Source organism: Dermacentor albipictus, chromosome 1 (genome assembly GCF_038994185.2).
Source record: "Dermacentor albipictus isolate Rhodes 1998 colony chromosome 1, USDA_Dalb.pri_finalv2, whole genome shotgun sequence".
Lineage (NCBI taxonomy): Eukaryota > Metazoa > Arthropoda > Arachnida > Ixodida > Ixodidae > Dermacentor > Dermacentor albipictus.
This window is the reverse complement of record NC_091821.1, coordinates 235,960,104-235,985,700: the sequence shown is the minus strand read 5'-3', so window position 1 is coordinate 235,985,700 and position 25,597 is coordinate 235,960,104. Positions and strand designations below refer to the sequence as shown.

The following is a 25,597-nucleotide window of genomic DNA, read 5'->3' as shown; positions in this document are numbered from 1 at the left end:
GAAGAGGGACAAATGAGAAAAAAAAAGTAGACAAGAATGCGTCTTCGGATGCGGGACAGCGTTGCAGGGAACCGCATCTCCTCAGCAGTTTTATTTTTTTTGTTACTTTTATCAGCGCTTTATTGATCATTTTAAGTGAAATAATGAAGCCCCACTTATTACCGCAGATACAAAAAACTTCCACGAGTTCTAGATATCGTAAGAAAGGAAAAAGTGGCAGTTTTGCCCGAAAGGCGAAGCATTGATTGCGACAGCAAATTAGTATAGACAGCTATACGAAGTAAGGATAGTAGTTTTATCGGCCGCATAAACTTGAGAACATTCGCTTACTAACCCCATTAACAAGCACAGTGTCACGCGCTCACAGGTAAACATGAACACATCTCGCTCGATGACCGCGGAAACTCGCTGTCAAAGCGCTGGAAGTGAAGCGCGGCAGCAGCAGGGAGCAAATTAACCTGCGTGCTGTCTCTCGCTGCAACGCGAACTAAATGTCGAAAGCATAGCTCATACGAAGCTACCAGCACTCCCGCGTACTTTGTACACATCGCAGATCGCCCGCGCGGGTGCGCACTTTGTCCACGTCTCAGATCGCTTGCAAGATACGGCGCCCGCATGGCCGCGCCGTAAGCAGCAGCCGCCGCCGGAGTAGGACGCCTCCCCCTCACTCACTAACCCCCCCCCCCCCCCCCGTGCTCGCGCGCGACAGAAGACTGCGCGCTTTCGTCCCGCCTTCCTCTCTCTCTCGCGCGCGCGAGATTGAGCCGCGATCGTCGGTCGACCGTCGCAAGCTTTCACTCGTACATACAGCGCACGGCGCGCGGCTATACAATGTTATCGTGTTTAGACTTTATACGAAACATTACGGTGACGGCAACGGTAGAAATGCGCTCGGAATGTACATATAATTTCTATCGCAATAAAACGCTAACGAGGCTTACTCTTTTTTTAAGTCTCTTCTCACTTCATAAATCTTTATATCTCGGGTCATATCGAGACCTCATGTGCTCCTTTTAGTTTATGCGCTTGCACTAATCAACTTCTGACCTTACCTAGCTCTTATCTTATGTTATCATCTATATTATTCATTGCCACGTGTATAAGAGTAGCCGTAACCAGTATATTGTATCTAAATCTCCTTCCTTTACTGCCATTTCAATGAATAAAGAAACTTGCACAAATGCGAAAGACGCCCTGTTATTGCGAACAATCTTTCAGGGGGTTAGGAAAGCCCATGGTTCAAACATTTTGCTTCTCTCTAGCCAGCGCGAGCACGTGCCACGATTGATAGCGCTGATCCTGACACGCCGAATTGGTCGAAGACGCACTCTTGCAACGTGCGTTTGAATGCCTGCTCTACAGTCCAGTATATAAAGCTTTATGTAATGCCGTGTAATACACAGCGCACGAGAAATAAAATAGGAAGATTGTTCCTGAAATTCTGCCACTGGGAGCTTGTATTGGGTGTCCCGTACGATGCTGTATCAGAAACAATTTTGCACGAGCCTTCTAATTAGTTGAAATTTATTTGACGGTACCAGGAAAGATTCGCTTAGGGGAGAAGCTGTGCGGCAGGGACTCCGTTCCGCTTACTGCAGTCCGTGCGTTTTCAGCCGAGCGCCATTAAATATTTATCGACTCTCTATTCGCGCTCGCGCTACTCAACAGTGCAAGTACAAGAGCACTAAGCTAACAAATTTTTTTTTCTTCGAATTACATCACAAAACGAGACGTTGCTTGTTTCATGCGAGAAGTAGATATATATCACGTCACAGGAGAAAACAAGAAAGAACACCGCAAGAAAGTTATAAACACTACAAACACTTGAGACAAAAACTGTCGCACCAGAGAGAGAGAGAAAAAAAAAGAAATCTATATCACACTATAAAAAAGCTTTGCACTCTTTCAGGCCTATCTTGTCCACCAACAGTAATCGCCATCTATCTTGAGCGCATTTCCATTTTTAACCACTGCGCTCCCGCGGTACCTTCATACCGCTAACAGCATGGGCGTAGCATTCCTGACAGGAAAGCAGCGAGCGCAAAAGTGTATATAAAGGAAGATTGATGACAATGATTGTTGGAGCCCCAGCTCCAAAGAATGAATATATATATATATATATATATATATATATATATATATATATATATATATATATATATACATATATACATATATATATATATATAATACTGGCTTCCGGAGAGGAAATATATGCCACATACAACGCCATTGTGACCGAGCAAGAACGTTAAATTGTGGTCGACAACAAGACTGGCCTCCGAAACTTTCTGGAGCGACAAGTGCACGTTTTCGAGGTGTTTTCGTAGACCGCAGGTCCAGAGCCTTCTTTGTGCTCACTGTTGGTCTCCGATCAAGCGAATAGAATAGGCGTGTAGAGTGTATTCCCTCTCGGCATTTCTTTCTTAAAACGATATCATCTGCAGTGATAAACGAAGCGCGATAAATGACGCTTCCCATAGAAACCACTCACGTTTTAAAGCTCGCAGCCGCTGGGGGCGCGTACTGCTGATGTCCCAATTTCCTGATAATGCATCTCTCGCGTTTATTTGCGGGAATCGGCCTAGCACAAAGGTACATTCCTCTGTAAGGCATGGGGGTTGATAGCTCGCCTGCCTCTAGTGGTTCCATTGATGAGTAATAGAGCGCTGATATGAAATGACCCATGTGCGGGGTAGGTGACGACATTTGTAGGACACAAAAGTTTAGCAGCCCAGAAAGAGAGGGAGAGAGCGGCATTGATATACTTGACACCTTGGTCTTACAGAATAGGTTTCTAGGAATGACCTCCTAAAGAGGAAACATCGCTATCATGCGACTTTGGACAAAAGAACCGATCATCGCAGGACAAATTGATAATTCAGCTGCTTTACAGCTTACCGGCAAATATCACCTTTACAAAAGATAGCTCACTTCCAACGCCCTTCATATGCTACAACCGACTCTGTGGGATCGTAATGCAATGATACAACCGATGTTCGACGAAGCGCTTGTATTGTCACGCCTGTTTCCACCTCCTCACGTACGCCCTTGCAATTTTTAATAACGTCGCGCGAACGTCGACCGTACGACGGCGTTTGGGTGACCTGTATCGGAGAAGGGCGGTGTGATCGGCGACAGTATGTGCGGGCGTGCCGGGCAATTTCCAGCTCTAGTGTCTACTGCTGAGCTGTTCGCTCCAGAAGTGCATTTCAGTTTTTTGTGCAAGTCATGCCCGCCTCTTCCAGTAGACCAGCTCATGGACTAGAATAGTGCTATCTGCCACGCACAATTTTTTTGAAGATTTTGAAAGTGTTCGCTGAAACACCCCGTGTATTGTAACCGCGCTTGCGGAGCGCGACGAGGCAAAAACGACAAAGTTAATGTAAAGAAACCTAAAAAGAACGAAAGCTAAACGTATACTGGTGTTAATAATCGATAAATACTAATCTTTGATCTCCTGAATACCATAAAACATTGAATGTCCCATAAAGCACGGCAAGAAAATTGGAAAAATGCAGTTCAAAGATTGTATGCGTGATCCCGTTTGGTCTGTGACAAGGTTTATGCTGACCCATCGGGCCGTCGCACTGACGTACGCAATGAGAGCATCAGGAGGCACTGAAATCATCTGGCCCATCCTATGTTGCGGAATATGCGGGTTCTATTCCGTTTTTAATGAAACAAATATATATGTTAAAAGTAATAACCTGCTCACACGAAAATTAATAGAGGCCTTAGTATAGGAAAAGAGGAGATGCCTGCCTGAGCCATCCTTCTTTCATGACATATTATAAGAAATATGAATTAATCTGTAAACGCATGTGTACGTTTGTTTTTCAGTTTATTTCGGTTTACTAGGTTAGGTTTTTCCTATAGCGCTGCTCCGGCATTCGTGATTTCCTCTGTGTATATATATGAAATTTTTTTCAATAACATTATCCAATTGCGAATAAGTTCTCGTGTTGTAGTTCCACCACCGCATGGAATAACAACAATGCTATGATTGACTAACGGGTGGCAGCAGATATCTAAACCAGCACCGAGCTTGAAGAGCTTAAATGAAGTCAGTATAGTAAAAAGCGAAAGGCAGGATTATTAGCAGGGGAATAACTAGACAGCCATAATAAGTAAGGACAGTAGTTTTATCGGCCTATAGACTTGTAAACACTCGCTTACCAGCTAAATTAACAAGCATGGCGTCATCGCGCGCAGGTAAACATGTACATATCACACTCGATGACCACAGACACTCGCTGTCACAACGCCCGCGTGCGGAAGCGCGGCGGCTGCAGCAAGCGAAGTGACCTTCGTGCTGTCTATCGCTTCAATGTAAACCGAGCGGCGAGAACACAGCGCACGCAAAGCTACGAACCTTCGGCCCGGCTAGACTCCGCCCCCAAAGCAGATCGCTTTCAAGATAAAGCCAGCGCGACCACGCGCAGCTGTGCCATATACGCTGTTGCTTCCACCCTCGCGCGCTTTCACTCGCACACACAGCACACGGCGCGCGGTGACGGTGCTGTCGCCCTTGTACTTTATGTAGAACATCACGGCGACGGCGACGCCGACGGCAAAAATGTGCCTGCAGTGTCCATATAGTTGCTATCACAATAAAAAGACACTGTACTCCCGCTTCACCACCGTGGACGCCATGCACATGAAGCAGCAGGATGACATCCGCAGGCTACTATGATTTTTATTTTATTTTCATTTAATGTTATTTGGGCCCATTTACAAGCAAATGAAGGGGGCCAAGGTAAAAGCTGCTTATTGGCAGCTTGAGTGGTCCCTGGCCCCCTTTGCATATTGGCAGACCGGTAGCAAAGAACACATTCAGAAATGAAAAACTAATAACAGTGGGTTACGTTACTTAGAGTAATTACATTTCTTTCAGTGTGGATACACGTGGTTTTATTGAACCATGGTGATTTAAATCGTAGTTTTCGCGAGACAGATGAGCTCCGATGGTGTCAAGGCATGAATGTTAATGCCGGATTTTAGATAAGAATTTAGTAGGCGTGGCAAGGTATTTGCGACCATTTGATGGCCGTAATTTGTTCTCGAAAAAGGTATGAGCCATTTTTCATGGCTGCGCGTCTGATATGTGGGTGTATTTTCTTTTAAGTTTGCTATATTTGTTATTAAGTTGCTTCTATTTTTTACCTGAAAGTAGTAGGTGCGTAGGAGAGTTTGTTGGTAGAGATGATGACTTTCTGTTATGTTGTACTTGGTAAAAAAACCTTCAGTGTGCGAGTTGTACGGCACATTTGCGATAGCGCGTATTATTATTATTTTTTGCATCAGTAGTAATTTAGAGTGATTGGAAGCTGATGTTGTGCCCCATACAAGATGGCAATAATTTACGTGCGAGGCAATCAGTGCATTATAAATTATCAATTTAGCTGACCTTGGTAAAAGGTAGCGATTTCGATGTAGTATACCTGTTATGCGGCTCAGTTTTTGGAGTATAAAATCCACGTGAGCGTCCCATTGCAATGTGTCGGTAAAGGATACGCCAGGTACTTTTACCGTGTCAACAACCTCTATTTTCTCAGAGTTGTAAAATATGTTGGGGGTCAATGGAGTACACGTACCTCTTCTTTTAAAGATGGCTGCTTGTGTTTTATTCGAGTTTACTTTGAAAAGGTTGTCCTGGCTCCATTTTGAGAGATGGGTTAAGAGATTGTTCGCTTCGCCAATGAGGTCTGTATAAGAGTTGTTTGATAAAAAACACTCGTATCACCTGTGTAGTTTATGAATTTTGCCTCTCGGTGGATAGGAACTATGCCGTTTATGTAGATGTTAAACAGAAATGGACTAAGGATAGTTCCCTGAGGGACACCTGTTTGTACAGTAAAAGCTCGTTAATTCGAACCGCAAGGGGAAGCCGCTTGAGTTCGAGTTAACGAAAGTTCGAACTAACGAAAGTGAAGGTGAGCAACAGTACACTGCGATTTGGGAGCAGTAGGGCATGTCAGAAAGTGATGGCGTTTGCTCCGGGCACACGCCATCTTCAAGTCGAAGCTCTGGGTCCGACTGTGCCCCACCACCGATGTCCACCGAAACGAACGTTAGCCGAGGCTTAACACCATCACAATGAATCGCGATGGCCAATACCTCCTAATCTGAAAACAGAGGTGCACAACCGATGAAGACTGCCGAGACAAAGACGCTGAACATGTGAAGGTGGCGAAGGCCCTGATTCGTTGGTTCTTGATTGCAAGCGCAGCTGCGACGTACTTGATTCGCTGTGTTTTGGCGCTTGCCGTGCCATCTCCGCACAACATTAGCAGCTGTACAAGATTTGCAAAGCCTCCGAGAGTCGCAACGGGCAAGAAGTCTCGGAGGTTACGTAGAACAGAGAGGCGGCAGCCGCCGCTAGCTTCTGGCTGACCTCGCGCAGGTTAGATTTTTTTCCGATTTTGCCTTCTCTCGCCGTTCTCTCCGTTTCGGAGGCAATACAGCCTTGTGTGTAGGCAGTAGGCGTGTTTCTCTGGCCGTGTGCCAGGCGAGCATAGTTCGAATTATCCGTGAGGGAACCTTCTCGCGTTCGAATTAACGGACTTTTTTATACATAGACTTCTGTGGAGCTTGGCCGGACCAAATCGCACAGTTCGAATTATCCACAAATTCGAATTATTGAAGTTCGAATTAACGAGCTTTCACTGTATTTGTCGTGTAGATGATATGCTAGTGTTTATAGACACATATTGCTGCCGATTTTTAAGGTAGGATGTCAGTAACTGAAGAGGAAGGCCCCTGATGCCATATCTTTCAAGCTTAAGTATTAGGAGGTCATGATTTATGCAGTCCAACGTTTTTGTGAAGTCTATGAATAGACCAATTACAAATAACTTATTTTAGAGGTTGTGCAGTATATATTCTTTCTGTGCTACAAGTGCTAGTTCTGTTGATTTACCTTGTTGAAAACCGTTTTGAATGTTTAAACATGTTAGATAGAAAGATAAAACATGTTAATTGATAGATATGATAAACATGTTAATTGATAGATAGATAAAACATGTTAATTGGTTAAGAATGATTTTTTCAAGACCTTTAGAATACTGCGGCAGAATAGATATCGGACGGTAATTTTTTATATCGAGTTTGTCACCTTTCTTATATAACACAACTACTTTTGCAATTTTCATTTTTCCAGGAAAAGTACCTGATGCTATGCATAAGTTATACATGTAAGCTAACACAGGTGCAATGTCACAAATCACGTGTTTGATAGGTCTTATTTGGAGGCCATCAGCATCGCAGCTACATTAATTATCCGTTTGAGAAAAACTGAACAAACCTCGGTAGGGGTTGTCGCTTGAAAAAAAAAATTGTGTCCATAGTCGCAGGGAATTGAAATGTATATGGTGGGCTCTGTGATGAATGGGAATCAGTGTCTGTAAAGTAATCATTAAATGCATTAACTAAATCATCTGCGGTTAAAAGGCATCCGTTTACAGAAACTTTCTTTATAGGTTCAGTGTTTTGTTTGCGTCCCATTAGTTCATTTAACTTGTTCCACACCTTCTCTGTATGTCCATAGCATGAAGAAAAAGTACGTGAATAATAGCGATTTCTTGAATTTCTTAACTCTTTATTTTATTTATTTCTAAAAATTTTGAAGCGTTTTAGATCCTCGCCGTTCCGAGATTTTAAAAACCTGGCATAAAGTTTATCTCTTTTCTTTATTTTTTTTAGAAGCTCTTTGGTGACCCAAGGTTTCCGATAAGCTTTGTGGTTTCTTTTTTTGTGTATGAAATGTTGCGCATAAACAGCTGAGAATTTCTTTAAGAAAATGTTGTATACTGGCTCAGCCTCGTTTTGATAAAAAACTTCCTTCCAAGATACTTGTCTCAAGGCATCTTGAAAGGCAGTTAATGTGTACCCGTTTATTGTCTGAAATGTTTTTTTTTTCAATGATATCTTTTTCGGTTTCGTTTGCTCTTGTGTGTATAAACATGACTATTGGCATGTGGTCACTAAGAGGACAGTTTAAGGCTCCACTAGTTACTAAGAATGAGTATAGTTCGTTATAAAAAGATCAAGAGTAGTTTTCATAGCTTCTGTTATTCTCGTGAAGGTTTCAACTGCATTTATACATCCTCTTGACACAAAAATGATTTGAAATATCGTTTTCCTAGCACCATCGGAACTCATATCAATCATGTCAATCATATGACGTGATTACTCTAGTCACTCGAAAGTGATAAAAAATGGCACACATTAATAAAATTGCACCGTCGTGGACGGATTGGTAATCAAACACCTTTCCCTCACCCTCACTTTTTCTTGTCTTAAAATGGGTGTACTCGTTAGCAGAACACCCTTGGTGCAGCCTTACTGCGTTTTTTTTTATTCGTTATTTTAGGTTGCCGGTCATTCGATAGCAATGACGGCTCAAATCACCGGAAAGTAGCTCGTACGGCTTGTTACTTGCTTAAAAAGTTGAAGTGCCACAGCACTCTTAAATTCCGTAATGTGTATGTTTCACACAGAACACCCTTTTAGCACCCCAAAATAGTGAATGAAAAAAAAAACGTGGTAAAGCTGCACCAAGGGTGTTCTGATAACGAGTACACCTATTTTAAGACAATTAAGAAAAAGTGAGGGTGAGGAAAAGGTGTTTGATAACCAATCCGTCCACGAGGGTGCAATTTTCTTTAATGTGTGCCATTTTGTATCACTTTCGAATGACCAGAGGTCAGGTTAGAAAAGGGCTTCTCAGACCAAGGTTTCTAGATGGGCACACATGATCAATACAGAATTTGAAGTGGACACCAAAAAAAAAAAAACTAACTTATCCTTCTTTTCATGCTCGAATCTGAACTTCAGCCTCAGACAACACTCCCTAAACACCTTTATTTCATGAACTACGTTGCTAGAAAAAAAACATTCATTTCCATCAAAACAATAAAGTATCTTCCCCTCCGATTAACCTCCCTGCCTTTCTCCTTTCCTCTGTCTCTCTCTCTCTCTTCTCGTAACCAAGAAACTTAAGTTCCAGCCCAATGAAATTTTGCTGAACAGCCTTATCTACAACACTTTTAGATAGGCCAACTGCAATGTATACCGCCTTGCCGAAATTTTGTTTTTTTACAGCTTATCTAAAGCAGTTGTGTGTCGCTCAGAATAGGTGCAACCCTTGAAACAATGCAAATTCCTTGGTGTATGTGCATGTGTGCGCGTGTGTGCTTGCGTTATCACGACCGTTTACAGCACAGACCAATTTCTCTTACATCTGTACCCTAGAAAATTATGAAGCATGTAATTTGACACATCTGGTGAACTTTCTTAAAACAATTAAACATTTCCTTAACACCATTTCAACGTGGATTTCATTTTTTTTCTTCTGGCTCTCAACATCATTACTTTGCCATTGACATGCACGGCTATGCTGACTCCGACTTTTTTGATTGGCTGCTTCATTTTAGACTTCTGCAGCGTTCGATAAACTTAGTTACTCTTTGCGTACTGTGCGTACGAAGCGTTGACCATGGTATTTTAATCTGGAGTCATGCATTTTAATCTCTTGAGTTCAAATGGTTGCAGCTAACGACATTAACTGTCCTACAACCTTATTAAACTCTGGTTTCCTCCAGGGTTCAATCATCAGTCCTTTATTATCTGAATTCTATTTCTGATATACGTTAACTACATGCGACAAAATTACCTCACAAACAAATTTGTATGCCGACGGCTGTGTATTATTATTATTATTATTATTATTATTATTATTATTATTATTATTATTATTATTATTATTATTATTATTTGTTTTGAAAACACATGTACAATTAACAGGAAAGGAAAAGCGAGGAGCAGCCCGGCAACTGCCACCGGAAAGGCCACAACGCCTGCCTACTCTTCAGAAGGGACGTGACAGCAACACAGATATGGAAGATAGGAAGGAGGGGAGGAAAGAAAGAGCAACAGGACAAATCTAAAAGATAAAAGTAGAACACATAATACAGATCACACACAGTGGGGCCGGTCACTGAAGGTCACGCAACTACAGAATGGTAAAGAGAAGAAACAGTATCGACGCTACAGCTTAAGTTGTTAATCCTAGAAAAGTAAGTACAGCGCGATGAGCCTGATTGCGTCGAGACGCATGATGATTAATGTCTGATATTCCTTGTCTTGAATCTGATTAATAATTAATTTAATTATGGGGTTTTACGTGCCAAAACCACTTTCTGATTATGAGGCACGCCGTAGTAGAGGACTCCGGAAATTTTGACCACCTAGGGTTCTTTAACGTGCACCTAAATCTAAGTACACGGGTGTTTTCGCATTTCGCCCCCATCGAAATGCGGCCGCCGTGGCCGGGATTCGATCCCGCGAACTCGTGCTCAGCAGCCCAACACCATAGCCACTGAGCAACCATGGCGGGTGTCTTGAATCTGACTTTAGTAAAATTTGTCTGGCATCGCCATTGGCATATTGTATGTAAGTGCAAACATACGAGAGGACCTCTCTTTCATTTCCCGTTCCCGGATCTTCCGTTCCCAACTATCCTTTAGAATGTGACGCTGTACGAATATCTTGGGGCCGGTATTATGTAACAATTACTCTCAGTCACTTCAATTTTGTTTTCTAATCATTCACCGCTCATGACTGGGCAACTCTTGATAAGGTAGGTGATGCGCCGCTCGGACCGCTGAGGAAACGCGAAAAAAAAGAGAGTCGGAATAAAATTATTACTCGGCCTGGTGTCCGTATGATCAGCAATCAAACATGGAAAATGCACATTCAGTTGAAAAGGTATAAAGTTAGCCGCATGCTATAGAGGCACATTCGCAGGAATCGCTACGTTGCGCCATCATCGGTGAAATCATTATTCCACGCCGCATTCGTTCAACCACCGCTCGAATAGGCATCTACAATGTGCCTGCTAATCAAGTTACGTAAGTTCACGCTGTAGAAGCACTACAGAATCGCTCGCTCTACACGGTTTGTCCTAAATATCACCGTACAGCAATCGGAAGCCTCACGAAATCCAATTTAAATCCTACACCGCTGGCTGCACGAAGGAAACAATTCTGCATGTGCCTTTTATACGGGATGTATATCATATATCATCATAACTATATCCCTTAGGCATTACTGGTTATACCCACAAACAGATACTTCTTTGCGCACGCATCGCCCACGAAATATTAAGGTTCCCCACTCTAATACATTCACACACAGACGTACATTCATTCCTTGCAAAAGCAATTACCTGGAAGATTTTACCCATATCGCTAGCATACACAGATGCCGCTCACTTTGAGGGCCCCTCGCCATGCCCAGCCAAAACATGCAAAGTGTTACGGGGATCGATCTCCGAGTTTCTTCGTACGGCGGGCCGTGGGTAGTATGGGTTAATTCCAATCGACTGAGCAGTGCCAGTGAGTGCAAATCTGCGTAATGAAATAATAAATCACAACGTCAAAGCTGTATAATGTCGGCTCATACTTATCTACAAAGCACACAAACCTCCTAATGTAACAGCGCATGATGTTCAACTCCTCCTCTGATTTCTTATACTATTTGGGCTACACCATTCTTGGGCAACTGGGCGTCTGTCACCAGTCGCTCAAGCTTATACAGCACGAAATTTTGACCGACGTAGTTCGAGCGCGTAAATGTCTGTTCTGCGTAATGAAACAATAAATCAAGGCATAAAATATGTAGCTATAATGTCGGCACATATTTATCCTATAACACACAAAGCTCTTCATAGAACAGCGCACCATATTCAACGGTCTCCGATTTTTATAAATTTCTTATATTTGGGCTACCTCTTTCTTGAGCCACTGGGCAAGTGCACGATTTAGACCAATACTCCAGAATTGGTATGTGCCGCTGTGATTCAATGGGTATAGGACGCTTACGTGTGTGTGTGTGTGTGTGTGTATATATATATATATATATATATATATGTATATATATATATATATATATATATATATATATATATATATATATATATATATATATATATATATATATATATATATATATATATATATATATATATATACATATATATATATATATATATATATGTAGTTAAGCTAACCGGCTGGACTCGAGACTGTTTCGGAACCGAAGATTCTTGAGTACGGTCATGCGGGTTGCTGGCGCAGAAAGCAGCGAGGGCGTTACTACAGCATACCTCGACAGGTCCCCGCAATCGTGTATAGAGTTGCTGCGCGTTCGTTCAGGTGTGCGTGCAACTATATAGTGCTCTCTCGTCCCTTCTTTTCAACTCATTATCCCCTCTCTCCCAGTGCAGGGCAGCAAACCGGACCCGCGTCTTGTTAACGTCCGTGCCTTTCCTTGCGCCTCTCCTCCTCTCATCGCTATTCTTCCCATCATGGCATCATGACATCCCTGCGTTCATGTTTCACACGGTGCATCCGCCTGATTTGTGGTTGCACTTCGGATAGCTTGTGAATGGTGAACTGAATAAACAAACGTGGTCATAAGGTTCATGTAGTGACCTGTTCGGTCCAACGCCATAACGTTTCTTCGTCGGAGTGCAACAAATTAGTCATCATGCTGTCGCCGTCATATATACTATATTGTCGTCACCGTCGTCGTCGCCTTCCGTCACACCCACGGTTACTCACTCTACGCAAACACGATCGTCCGTCTGGCAACGCTTTGCAGAAAACCAGACGGCGCTGTAAAGCCAGCTACTTGCAAAGTTATTCACGTAATATCGATTGCCACGATGCGTAAGTATTTTTGTGCACTGGAAGTTGTGAAGCACTGCCTTGGGAGCGTACTATCGCAAGATGTTTTTTTTTTTCGAAAGCGTTTATTACTAGCAGAGACAAGCAAATAGAAACATTGCGAGGCGATGGCACGAAAAGGATGGCTATAAACCCTCCCCTCAAAACAAACTCTCGCCCATTTCCTCCACCAGCGCCCGCAATGAACATTCCTTCCCTTCGTTCTTCAGTGTTGAAGCCGAGAGCCAACATCACGTTTATGCAACGAGCCTCCCCCTTCCTCTCCCTGCCTACTCTGCCTACGCGGTGCATTTCAAGCGCCTGCCAAGTTCCCTTCCACGTACCACGGGAATCGGTGGTTGTTCGCGTTGTTGCTTCGGCATGTCGTAGTCTGTGAAGTTGAACAATTGTACACTTTCAGTATGAAATGGTTGCTATTATTTTCTTTTGCTATTATTTTCCGAATTCATAACGCACATTTTTGGTTAATTTTTAGCCTCCTATGTTTTTCTATATTTGCAAAATTTTAAAGTACCATTCTCTCTCTCTCTCTGCGCGCGCGCCCGCGTGTGGGCATGTCGCGTTTTTCAGGCAACTGTCGTAGAGAAATTTCCCATGCCCTCTTCGCTTAACAAAAGAACGGTGATAACTATATCCTTGTGAAGGAGTAATGTGCAACGAATAGCGGCTGCTGCACGAATGCGCTGTGTCTGAAAATGGTCAAAACACAGCACTACTTTACTACGGAGCTGTGATACGCTAGATTCTGGCGGTTTGTGTGCGTAGGCCAAAACGATGGCGGCCATCCCAGAGCAGAAAGAGCTAAAGCATAAAGCAAAAGCGTATCGCCGGGTATGCCTCAGCTGCGTTTAATCGCGAGAAATGTCAAAACGTATTGTGATAAAAAAATATCGTAATAAAAAAAAGTAAGACCGAAATAGACACTGTTTAGTATGTATTGCGGTTTGACGTCACGGGCTCTATCGGCAAACCACGTAATCTTATCTTAGTTTCCTTCCACCCGTGCAATGGGTAGGCCGCGTGCGCTGAGGATTGCGGAAGAACAGCGCTCCTACGAAGAACACCGTCGTGCAGAAAGGTGGGAATGTGCGCGGCGACAGCAGGCGGGCACGTAATACGGACAAAGCTCGTGCTGCAAACGCCAAGCGTATGCACTAGTAAGATCTTGATGAGGGCTAGTTGGTTCATACTTAGAACTGAGGTGAAACAGCGCGAAAAAGACGAGGACACAAGGAAACAAATACCACAGACAAGCGCTGACTGCCAACTGGAAGTTTATTTGAAAATCACCGGACATTTATAGCATTCATCAGCATAGGCATGCGCACATCATTCACAAAAACATCTGCAAATCATCATTTTAATCTTTCTTCCAAAAATGTTATTTCTTTTCCCGACAAGGCAAGAGAGGGAGTGCTCACACATTTATCGCCTTCCTTTCTTATATGAAAGAAGGAAAGGGATATAATAGAGGCCTTTCATATAAGAAAGGAAGGCGATAAATGTGTGAGCACTCCCTCTCTTGCCTTGTCGGGAAAAGAAATAACATTTTTGGAAGAAAGATTAAAATGATGATTTGCAGATGTTTTTGTGAATGATGTGCGCATGCCTATGCTGATGAATGCTATAAATGTCCGGTGATTTTCAAATAAACTTCCAGTTGGCAGTCAGCGCTTGTCTGTGGTATTTGTTTCCTTGTGTCCTCGTCTTTTTCGCGCTGTTTCACCTCAGTTCTAAGCGTATGCACGTTTCGTTGGATCACCCCTACGGACTCCACTCCCATCGTCATTGTGGGTGATTTCAACATGGACTTGTCTCGGCCAGACGGAAAGTGGTTCGTGGCGTTTCTCTTGGAAAGGCTCGGCATTCAGTGTTACACAAACATCAGTGTGCCCACGATGCGCCACCGGCCGTGTGTAGACCTCACATTGGCCAAGAGCGTTTCCAGTGTCGCCACAGAACCACTGGCCGTATATCGCAGCGATCATAAAGCGATAGTCACCTTGGTGACCAAATAATATATTTTAAAAAATCAAACAAAAGAAGGTTAAAAATGGAAAAAAGTATTGAGTATGCAATTTAATTTTTAAAAATTGTGAAAGAACAAAATTAATTGTGGTATATTTCTTATTTTTAATCAACGTATTTATCACCATATATACAGCCAAGCTGGTCATTCGCCATCACACAGTGAAATGACTTTGAGTGTATATATATATATATATATATATATATATATATATATATATATATTCTAAATGCGAAAGCATTATGTGCCCCATTACAGGAAAATTCGTCGATGTCGGCGTCACTACCGAGCGATGGTACCAAAAGTGACCAATGGCGCAAAGAGGAAAACACGTCAAAAATGCTCTGATTGACGTCAGTGTTCTTAGGAACGTTCCTGTAAGCAAAGTAATTTCGAAAAGAAAATTTGGACATCCGGTCCGCGTGGGAACCGAACCGGCGCCTTCGGGCTGCGAGACGAGCACGCTACCCCGACACCACGGGAGCCCCACGGTTGTGGCTGACTTAAGGTGTGGCCTGGTACGTGCGTCATTCGGCACGTGACGACGCAGCCAATGGGGAGGTGGTGGTGGCTCTGCGTCACGAGTGCATAAAGCGAGTGCATAAAATAAAACAAGCGCTATAATGTCCAACTGAACGCCGCTGAACAGGCCTTCGGGTTACGAACTCCTCGCGGACAAGCGAGCGCGTTGAAACGCTTGGCGCGTTCTCACTCCGCCTTACCGAGGCACGTTATAAAGGCGAAAGCTTGCGCGGACAAAAAACGCGCGGAAAAAAAGAAATTGCTAGAAGGACTTTTAATGATTTCGCGTGCACACGCATGCAGTCTTAAATGTCTCTGCATTTTACTTTTCTCAAAATGAAGCTTGTAAAACGTGAGATCTTCGGCTTCCAGTTGCCGTTGTTATCGCAACCTTGTGTGCAGCCGCCATCTCCATGAGCTGCAATAGGAATCTGTGGCTAACGTGTTGCGGTGTGCTATTACAGACTCTGGCTTCGCAGCGCGAAATCGCAGCCAATTTTATCTCGGCTTGTCGACGAATTTCTAGCGCGTTAATGGCCGGCGCACCCGTGCACAGCCACGCGCACGCACGCACACACGCACAGCAACAGCGCAGCCGGCCTTATCGCCGTGATCAAGCCAGCGCCACTACTGATGCAACGTCCCAAAGGGAGAGTGAGAGAAGCAAGGCTCGAGGCGGTGTTTGGGCGCTGCAGCGGTGGCCCTATTTGTTCGAGCTGACATTTCATTGCGAAAGCTTCCGTTCGTTCATAAAAAAGAATAATCCTGAAAGGGCGTGGCACCTCTTCTCCGTTCCTCCTTCCCTCTCGCCAGGTGAGCCAGGCGACGGCTATTGTCGTAGGAGAGGAGAGCCCGACTTGGAGAAAAAAAATATATAAAAAAATAGAACGAGAACTGAGAGGAACTTCGGTCCGTGGGTCTCGCGGCAGGCAGAGAGGCAGCTGCCAAGGGGTGGGGGTGCGCGCGCGCGCGCGCGCGACCGTCAGTTGGAGCTTTCTCCTTGTGGCGGCGATCACATCCCCCATCATCGCCCGGCGCAGCGAAGTCGGCACAGAGCGCGCATCATCCGCCGCGCACCTAGTCGCACCGAAGCGGCGCCCGCGACGCGGTTAGATCCATTGGTCCGACTGGGCCTAGAAGGCAGCGTTTCTCCATCTCGCTTGCTGCAGCGCCAGCCGGAACAGCAGCCATGGGTCTGTCGCGCAAGCCCGCGGTGCGTGCGAGGCAGATACACGGTCTGATCGTCGTGGCGGCTGTCTTCTGGATCAACATGTTCGTGCTGGGCTTACTTCGCGCCAGCGGCGTGCTCTACGTGGCCATGGTGCGCACCTACCAGTGCAGCCACGAGCAGGCTTCGTGGCCCTTCAGCCTCGCAGGGGCCACGCTCTGCATGACAGGTGAGCGCACTCCTCGTTGCTGTCGACGCTCTTCGCGCTGTCTTCTGTCTCCCATGTAACACCTGCATGCGCGAAGATGTTGCAAGAGCGCTTGACGGCGGTGCGGTGGAGACAGTGGACAGCTAACGTTCTCTTCTTTTTCCTTTTTTTTCTTTTTTTTAGCTTCGAGGCCTCTTATCGAGAGGTGAACGTATGTGTTAGGAAACGAAATGCCAGTGGCTGCTGATATCAGCAACTCAATGGTGCGGGATAATCGCCAACCTAATGAACTAAAATTCACTAACGAAAATTTTATGAGTTTGAGGGCTCACGTGGCAACTGTAGAATGAGGCACCACCTTTTGTTGAAGAAGACGCAAGTGCCGATTCAAGATGCCCATCCTTAAGCAGCGAAATGCATTGGCGTGCCACACGGCCTTGTCCAGAGGAGCTAGAAGAGACCCTCTGGGGAACTGCCACGGGGACCGCCAATGCTGAACATTTTGGCGGCACCCGTCTCTAAACCAAGAAGTCATAACGTTTGGCTAAGTTGAGTGAGAGAGAAAGAGGGAAATGAAGTGCATAAAAAATGGATTTTGAGTGCTGTGGGAGTGTGATCCGACTCGTATTGGTGCTCCTAGTCGCACAGGTGCTCCGACTCCTACTCATGATATGCTCGTAATAGTACTCGAACTCGTGCTAGTACATGTAAACTATCATCATGTGAATTTGTAAACAAACCCTTTTTCTCATCTCTTCAACGTCGCCTCGGATATCTCGATCGCCCGGCTCCTGGCACATTACCGGCCACGAAACCGTAATGGCGCTCGGACACCGAGTCGCAACAACTTGTTGACCACAGTGGTATACGTTACCCTGGGTCACAACTTGTATAACAGCGGTGGGATAAGCTAACCTGGTCCCAACAACACGCACAGGAGCATGCGCTAAAACCAATTTTTGCCAGGGAGAACACATTTAAGCTCACTTTTTTCTGGCGGACCATTTCCGATTGAAATTTTATTTCAATATGAGCTTCTGAAACGCAAAATTTTCTCCAAGCGCTTGATTACATTTCTTGAGTAAAGTTCGTCGTTTGCTAATGGATGGATGGATGGAAAAACTTTATTTTCGTCAGAACGCATGTGCGGACGATTCCGTGCTAGATGGCCATCAGCTCATGGCTGACGGTGACCTGGGTGGCCCACTCCACGGCCCTGGTCTGGACGACCGGGTCTGAGCTGGCCAACACGGCCTCCCACTGCTCGAGAGAAGGATCACGCATAATATCCGCCGGTGGCGGCGCTATGCTACAGCTCCATAATATGTGGTCATAGGTGGCCAGTTCCTGGCACCATTTGCATTCCGGCTGAACGTCCGGGTAGATTTTGTTTAACACGTATGGATTATAGAATGATCTCGTCTGCAATCTTCGCCAGACGCTTTCCTGCGCCTTCACCAATTGCTTGTCCGGTGGAGGGTAAATTCTCCGCTCAAGTTTGTAATGGTTAGTAATGTCGTGAAAGGACACCAGCCCATCTCTCGTGGACCTCCCCGGAACGTCCGGCTCACCTGCTCGGCTGACGAAACCTCGAGCATTCATGTGAGCCGCCTCGTTCCCAGGGTTCCCAGAGTGGGCCGGTACCCAGACAATTTCCACCTCCGTAGTCCCTCGCCCCGTGGCCCGATTTAGTAATCCTGCCGCTGTGACAGAGATTCTGCCCCTCGCCAAATTTCGGATGGCTGTTTTAGAGTCGCTGAAAATCAGGTCAGCTTCAGTATTACCTATAGCTAGCGCTATCGCCGCCTCCTCTGCAGTTTCTGAGGAGCGGGTTTTGACTGATCCAGAGGTGACTAAGCGTCCCCGCCCATCCACCACCGCAACTGCAAATGCGTCCTTGTTCTTATACTCGGCGACATCTACGTAGACCGCCCCGTTGTACTTCCCGTACTTAGCATGTAAAGCTCTGGCTCTTGCCTTCCTACGGTTCTCGTGATGTATCGGATGCATATTTTTAGGTAAAGGTTTTATGTACAAGCCCTTGTGCATTTCTCGCTTCACCTGAATTTTCATGTCCCCAGCTGGAGGATCAACTCCAATGCCGATCCCTTCCAATATATCCCTCCCTACTATCGTTTTGGAAAGTCTACTGAGTTGCATCGCCAAGTGTGCCTCCCGCAGTTCTTGCTAATAACTGCGACCACGTTTTCTAGTGTTATGTAGAACTTTTACAACAATCATTACATCATGGTTGTGTGTCCACTGATGGTAGTATAGGTATTTGCAGAACACATTTATTTTGCGCTTTGATAGTGTGATTCTGCTTTATCAGTGCCTGTCCTTTCTGCTTTTTTGGTACTGTGACGGTGTCTACTATACTCACTCTTGGTGATGCTTTTGTTATGAATCCAGTCATTCTTGGGCCAGAGTAGAGCCTATGGTATATTGACATAAAAAATTACCTAGAAATAAAATATGCGCGTACTCCGTTTCATACATAGCAGGCAACGTTACGAAGGATAGAGAGACTTCTCTAACTGCTAGCCTTCGCGATCAAAAATATTGCGTCGCATATGAAATAATTATATCGGTATGTCTAATGTAATCTGATGCAACATTATGTCCCATACTTTTCGTCTCAACATATGACGTAAGTATTACTTGGAAGGCTTCGCAGATATAAACCTGTAACTCGCCACCGAACAAACAAACTGTCACGTTTCTGTGACCAGCGGCCAAGGTGCAGCGCTCGCGACTACGACATCGTATACGTGTGTAATTAGACGTAGCCTTACCTCGGCAAATTGTTGTTTCAATATATTCTTTTGCTATTCTTAATAGGAGAAAATATGGATATCAGTAGGCCGGTCGCAAGAACATCGAAGGCTTTCTCTGAGAAGGCCACCACACTACGACTACTTCGCCCTGTCAACAGGCGGGCCGAGGAAAGGAAATTAGAGAGAGACTCTAGAGGGCAGCGCACAGAACGCGATGGGCATTAAAAAAAATAATAATACAGCAAACTGATTGGCGTTTAGCCAAGCGTGAACGAGTTTGTTATGACATCCGAACAGATACGATATTGCTTTCGAACCATGCCTTGTTTAGCTAGCCGAGCGGTGCAGATGATCTATTTTTCAAACCTCTATAAGAACCGTTTGCCTCGACAAGGGTCAAAAGGTGGTAAACGTGCACATGCTGCACAGCATACGAATGCCAGCAATTTCTTTTTCTTCCTTTCTGGTTTTCAGAAGACAAACTGGTGAACCGAGACGTAAGCGAATCTTTACGCTAGCTAAACCTCACGAGAAAGAGGCGTGCAATATCGTAAACGAACAAACCGAGCCGGCTACGCGAACCGTTGCCAGCATTTTGTGTTATACAACAACCGCACCGACACAGATACCTCACGCCGGCGGACGCACGAAAGCGACATCGGTAAACATTCTATATGTGGCGTTCCGTAACGTCTACTAAGCGTAACCAAATAGAAAACTGTGCCGTGGATAAATTGCGTAGTAACTTGCATGCGGCCTATCCTTATAGGAGTATGCTTAACATTTCTTAACGAGCTAAGCTTGATAATAGGCGCCAAAATCTACACAGGGTCCCAGAGTAATTGTTCTACTCTAGGAAGCTGTGTTCAAGCCGCGTATTGAGACATTAGAGTAAGGATAGACTTTTTTCTTTTCTTTTACTGTGGAGTGCTTAGGAAATGTTGGCACTTTTATTGGCGCCGGCAACTAGAGATATCGCTATAGCGATATCTCTATATCACATAGATCACAAGCGATATCTCTATATCACATAGAGATATCGCTTAAACGCACTAAAACTAAAAGTCAACTCGAAACCACAGTAAGACTAAATCTAGTCACATAATTACCATGGTTAGCGAAACGAGAACAAGGTAAAAGCAGGAGCCAACATTTCGAGAAGTGGTCGTTGGCTGCTGCTTTTACCTTGCTCTCGTTTTGCCCATCGTCTTGAATTCCCCTTATTTTCCCTGGAGAGCTATAGTTAGTCACTTATAGCGGTATCCTGTGTAACTATTTAGACTCGGTTTCTTTTTGTACCCGCTTTCCATAGTATCTGAAGTTGTTTTCTTTCATAACGCACATCTGGTAAAGTCTGTTGTGTGTTTATCTTTACGAACCGGGTGATCTTTTGAGACTTAGCCACTCGAGGACCATTTCTTCACATGCTGGTCCCGTATAGCGAATTATTTGGGCGAGTAGAAGCCGCAGGCTGCTCATTAATTGCCCAACATCAGTTAACTTGTTTAATTACTGTTACAAGGCCCATATCAAGATGGCGGTATCAGCCAAGGGGCGCCGCGGGAAACTTAAAACGCGACGGAAAGCAAGCGAGCCGTTCTTGAGATCAACTGGACGCACAAAGGGCGCAAGACGCGACGCCCACGTGATGCTTGACGTTGTGGTGACGCACAGCAGCTCACTCACTGCGATGGCTTTCAGATGCAGTGCTCCGGAACCTGATCTGTCGTCGCGCGCTCGTGTCGCAAGTGACGTTCGCACGCCGACAGATGCACCGAGATGCGCTTCGCGTGATAAGGCACGGCGATGGGCGGTGAACCCGTTGGCTTGAAGAGACGAAACGAGGCGCGAAGACATGGCTTCCCAATGTTTCTTGTGCGCCCGGTTTTTTATGCGAAGCATATTACGAGAGCTCAACCCAGCTCCTCAGGCGCGGCGGTGTCGCCATGAAACCACGTGACACCGTGACGTCACGACAGAGGAGAAGTGGCTTTGGCTCAACTCTTGCAAGACGGGCTGGGTGGGAATCGAACCAGGGTCTCCGGAGTGTGGGACGGAGACGCTACCACTGAGCCACGAGTACGATGCTTCAAAGCGGTACAAAAGCGCCTCTAGTGAATGCGGTGTTGCCTTAGAAACGAGCTGTTTCTAAGGCGTGCGTCTCTTGCTCAGGCGCACATTTCGTTGCCGCGCCGAACGCTGCTTTGCTCGACGCTCACCGCGTCCAATGCGGGGCGCGTAGTCGCTGCCCTGTAGCCCATTGTCTTGCACCCCTTGGCGGGTCGACGGGAACGCTGTCGCGTTCCACTCTCGAAGGCGAAGCAGTAATGCACGAGTTGTTTCTTCGTCTAGCCGAACCAAATATAGCCAAGCAACAGCAGTTCACCAGGCTAAACAGTGGTTCAACAACTAAAATAAAGGCTAGTATGCTTCGCATCCTGGGCTTAACCTTACCTAAGCCACAGCCATTTTTTTAATCGGAGCAGAGCAAGGGGGAAAATTGGTCCTCAGTGCCTCAGCAACGCGGCCCGCTGCATTAAAGCTGTGCAAGTTCTGCAGCGACTACCTGCAAGACTGTCACTGCAGTGTGGGCCTTAAATTAAGCGATTAAAGGGTAATTAATCAATTGTATTTAATTAGCAAACTGCGATGTCTGATTGCCCATCTATTGTCCGAATTAGTACAGAAAAGAAGTCACCATAGCGCTTAAGCTTTATTCGAACATCTGTTTGCACTAACAAAAAAAAACAAATCACGCAGTGTAACTGGAAGAGGACAAGAGCCTAGATGATGCTTACGTGCGCGCCTTTTTAGTAACGGCCCTGCATGCGTCAGCACATAATTCCTCACAGCCAAAGCTTTCTATTATGAAGGTTGAGGCGGATAACACTGCGTTAGGCCAAGTGCTATGTAAAAGACTTACTTGCAAATTTCTGTTACCGCAGGGCTCATCACGGCTTACAAGAAATAATAAACTCAGGAATGTGGTATGCGCAAGCATGCTTGTATTTGCCTGGCACTATCTATAACTTAGAAGCAGCGCTTCCTCGCAAAAATCGAAGTAATATGGAACGTAACGTTGCAGGACATTATGTGCAAATTATATTGTATAATATTATCGACACACACTTCAGTAACGTTATGCGAATGTGTCATATAAAAGGTAATGGCATGTTTCCTTACGGACGCATTAATAATAAACATCGTATACGTCGAATTTCTATGTCGCAGTAGCACTGTCGCCTAAGAAATAACTGTATCGCAACAGCTCATGTCGACAATAATGCAACGTTACAATAACAGTTCGTCTGCCTCGGCCACCTGTTTACTTGCATATTCCTGAAGCAGAAAGTCGTTCTGCTGCAGTACGCAATCGACAGTGGCTACTGCCTCCTTCATAGAACAGCGGAAAACACCGGGTTTTCATTCCTGCATTACGTAGACCATGGGCTCGTGTGTGCGCACTTTTCCTCCCACGTTTCTTTCAGCCAATACGTTAAGACCTGCAGCACTACACTCAATAAGCTCACTAAAATGTGGTGAAGAGGGACTCTGTTCTGCCGTCGAATGTGCTGGACTTGTTGCATAGGAGAAGAAGAATAACGGAAGGAGGCCGGGAGGCAAAGGCAGGGAGATTAGCCAGTAGATAGGCCGCCTGGCTACCCTGTGGTGGCGTGAGAGTGTAAAGGGTATTAACTATCATGAAGATGACCGGAAGACACACGAGCAAAAATAAAGACTCGCACCCCTCCCAAAAATACTAAATAAATAAATAATATAGCTGTACACGGCGACGACTGTCCTCGTGCCCACACTCGAGTATACCAGGTGTTTCTGCGAAGGCGTTAAGCAATCTTTAGAAACCGCCTGGGGCAGAGAGCACAATTCTAGTCCGCCCTTGGGCTGGTGCCCTCGAAGAGGCGGACATTGCGTGCACGAGTAATCTGAATGTGCAATCGAATAATTAACAAAGATTTTGCAATTAAGCTTTTAGCTAATTACCTTTTGGCACGCACCGCAATTTAAATATTGTAGCCTGGGAGTTTACAAGGCGGATGCACCTGGAACGAATTCTCAGGATGACACCTGTTTCCAGGTATTAAGTCCTGAACTTTGTGAAGAAATATATTGGCGGTTCAGTTACTTTAGTGCTTTAATGCATAAAATGGCGTTTTGTTGAAAAATTTACAGGAACAACAGTGCATTTTTATCGCAAACGTGATGGCGCATATCTCGAAAATGGTTTCATCCACAGAATTCTTTTTCAAGGGGATATACCTTGCACTTTCGCCGGCTGCAATTCGTAAAGTACAATGCCCGCAAGGTAAATAGGTAAAAACTGAATTAATGAGTTTTTGTTAATTATTTGATTACACATTTCGGTTACTCGTGCAAGTAATGTCCACCTATTCGAGGGGATCAGCTCAAGGTCTAGTATTGGGCTCTGCCACAGGTGATTTGTAAAAAAAAAATGCTGACTTTCTTCGCAAAAACACGTGGTATAACCAAAAAGGTGAACGTTAAGAACAGCCGTCGCACTAGCTCAATCAGGCAGAGCATCGCACGCGTAATGCGGAGATTGTGGGTTCGGCTACCACCGGCGGCAAGTTGCTTTTTCGTCCACCGAAATTTCCCTTTACTTTATCATTTCTACATTTCGATTATATATATATATATATATATATATATATATATATATATATATATATATATATATATATATATATATAGGCACTTGTAGGTTGAAGACGCACGCCCGCAACCTACAATGTTAATAGCTAGAAACAGATGTCATCCTGAGAGTTCGTTCCAGGTGGATCCGCCTTGTAAACCCCCAGGCTACAGTATTTAAATTGCAGTGTGTGCCAAAAGGCAATTAGTTAAAAACGTGCTTGGTAATTTTTTGGTAACTATTCGATTGCACATTCAGATTACTCGTGCAAGCAATGCCCGCCTCTTCGAGGGGACCAGGTCAATTACTAGAATTCTGATATATCTATACATATATACATATACATATATATATATATATACATATATACATATATATATATACATATATACATATATACATATATACATATATATATATATATATATATATATATATATATATATATATATATATATATATATATATATATTGAAGACTTCTTCTGAGAAGACCAACGCACAATCACTACTTCGCCGAGTCAACAGGGGGGGGGGGGGGTGAAAGCCGAGAAGAGGAAGTAAGCAGAAGTTACCGAAGCGAAACTGGAGAACAAAGAAACTGGCAGCCCTGCCACCCGCAGGCGGCGTCGCACGCACCTCCGGTGGCTGTGTTCTTGAGTGTGTGTTCGTGCATCGTAGGAGAGCTCTGCAGATTCGAAGCACTTACACGGAAAGACGCAGCGACCTTATTATCAAGACTGAACTGCAGTTCTGGAGAACAGATAGAGGCTCGATTGTGACGGAAAACACGGCTGAGGTATCCCGTCGCACACAATGGTAGTGAACAACATGAAAACAATAAGAACGGTTTCTCTCGAAGTGCGGAGCACTGACAAGCGATGGCTATCGGACCCCCACGTCCAATTACTCCTTCCTTTCCCTCGGCAGCATTTCGTGTTGCAACGGGCAGTGTTGAAACAGTGCACGCGCCCCAGTGCACACCCCTCTCCTCTTTCGATTTTTCACCGCCGCGGTCTTCTTATTCTCATTCTTTGTTGTCGAGAAATAGCCTTTCCACGTGGCTCGATGAATATGCAATAGGCTGCTTTTCTTGGAAGGAGAGGGGAGGGGGCTTGGTTGCTGCAATCGCTAGAGTTGTCGAGACACTGCCACGAGGCACTGCGTTATGGTCCAGTGGCTAGGGGACTGCCACTCCGACCCGTCAGACTCGATTTCCGATACCGTGGGCACTAAGGCCATTTCATTGCTTTTTGCATGAGACAGCAGGTGCATAGCTCATCGCATTGTTCCACCATTATTTTTTGTTCTCTCATCCGCTCCTCTACTTTCCTGTATCTTCACCTTCCCCTTTACCGCAGCGTGGAGTTGCAGGCCGGAGACATGCTCCTCCGGCCAGCCCTCTTTGCCTTTCCACTCATCAGAGCTTCTCTCTCTCTCTCACTGCATTTTTTTAAAGAAATGTGTTTA

General features: G+C 44.9%; 2 protein-coding genes across 3 annotated transcripts in view; one reads left to right on the top strand and one right to left on the bottom strand.

Annotated features, from left to right (window-relative positions):
- LOC135901244 (monocarboxylate transporter 5-like) overlaps positions 1–25,597 on the top strand; it is a 75,168-nt gene that overhangs the window by 35,343 nt on the left and 14,228 nt on the right. The window contains exon 2 of one of the 2 annotated variants that reach the window (XM_065430963.1): positions 16,473–16,700. In XM_065430963.1, coding sequence (XP_065287035.1) covers positions 16,493–16,700 — 208 coding nt within the window. In that variant the 5' untranslated portion in view covers positions 16,473–16,492. Of the gene's footprint in view, positions 1–16,243; positions 16,701–25,597 lie in introns of those variants that run through there. The other variant, XM_065430964.1, reaches the window with a different exon arrangement.
- Positions 1–25,597, bottom strand: part of Eip75B (Ecdysone-induced protein 75B) — a 370,621-nt gene that overhangs the window by 339,743 nt on the left and 5,281 nt on the right. The gene's annotated exons all lie outside the window — the stretch shown is intronic.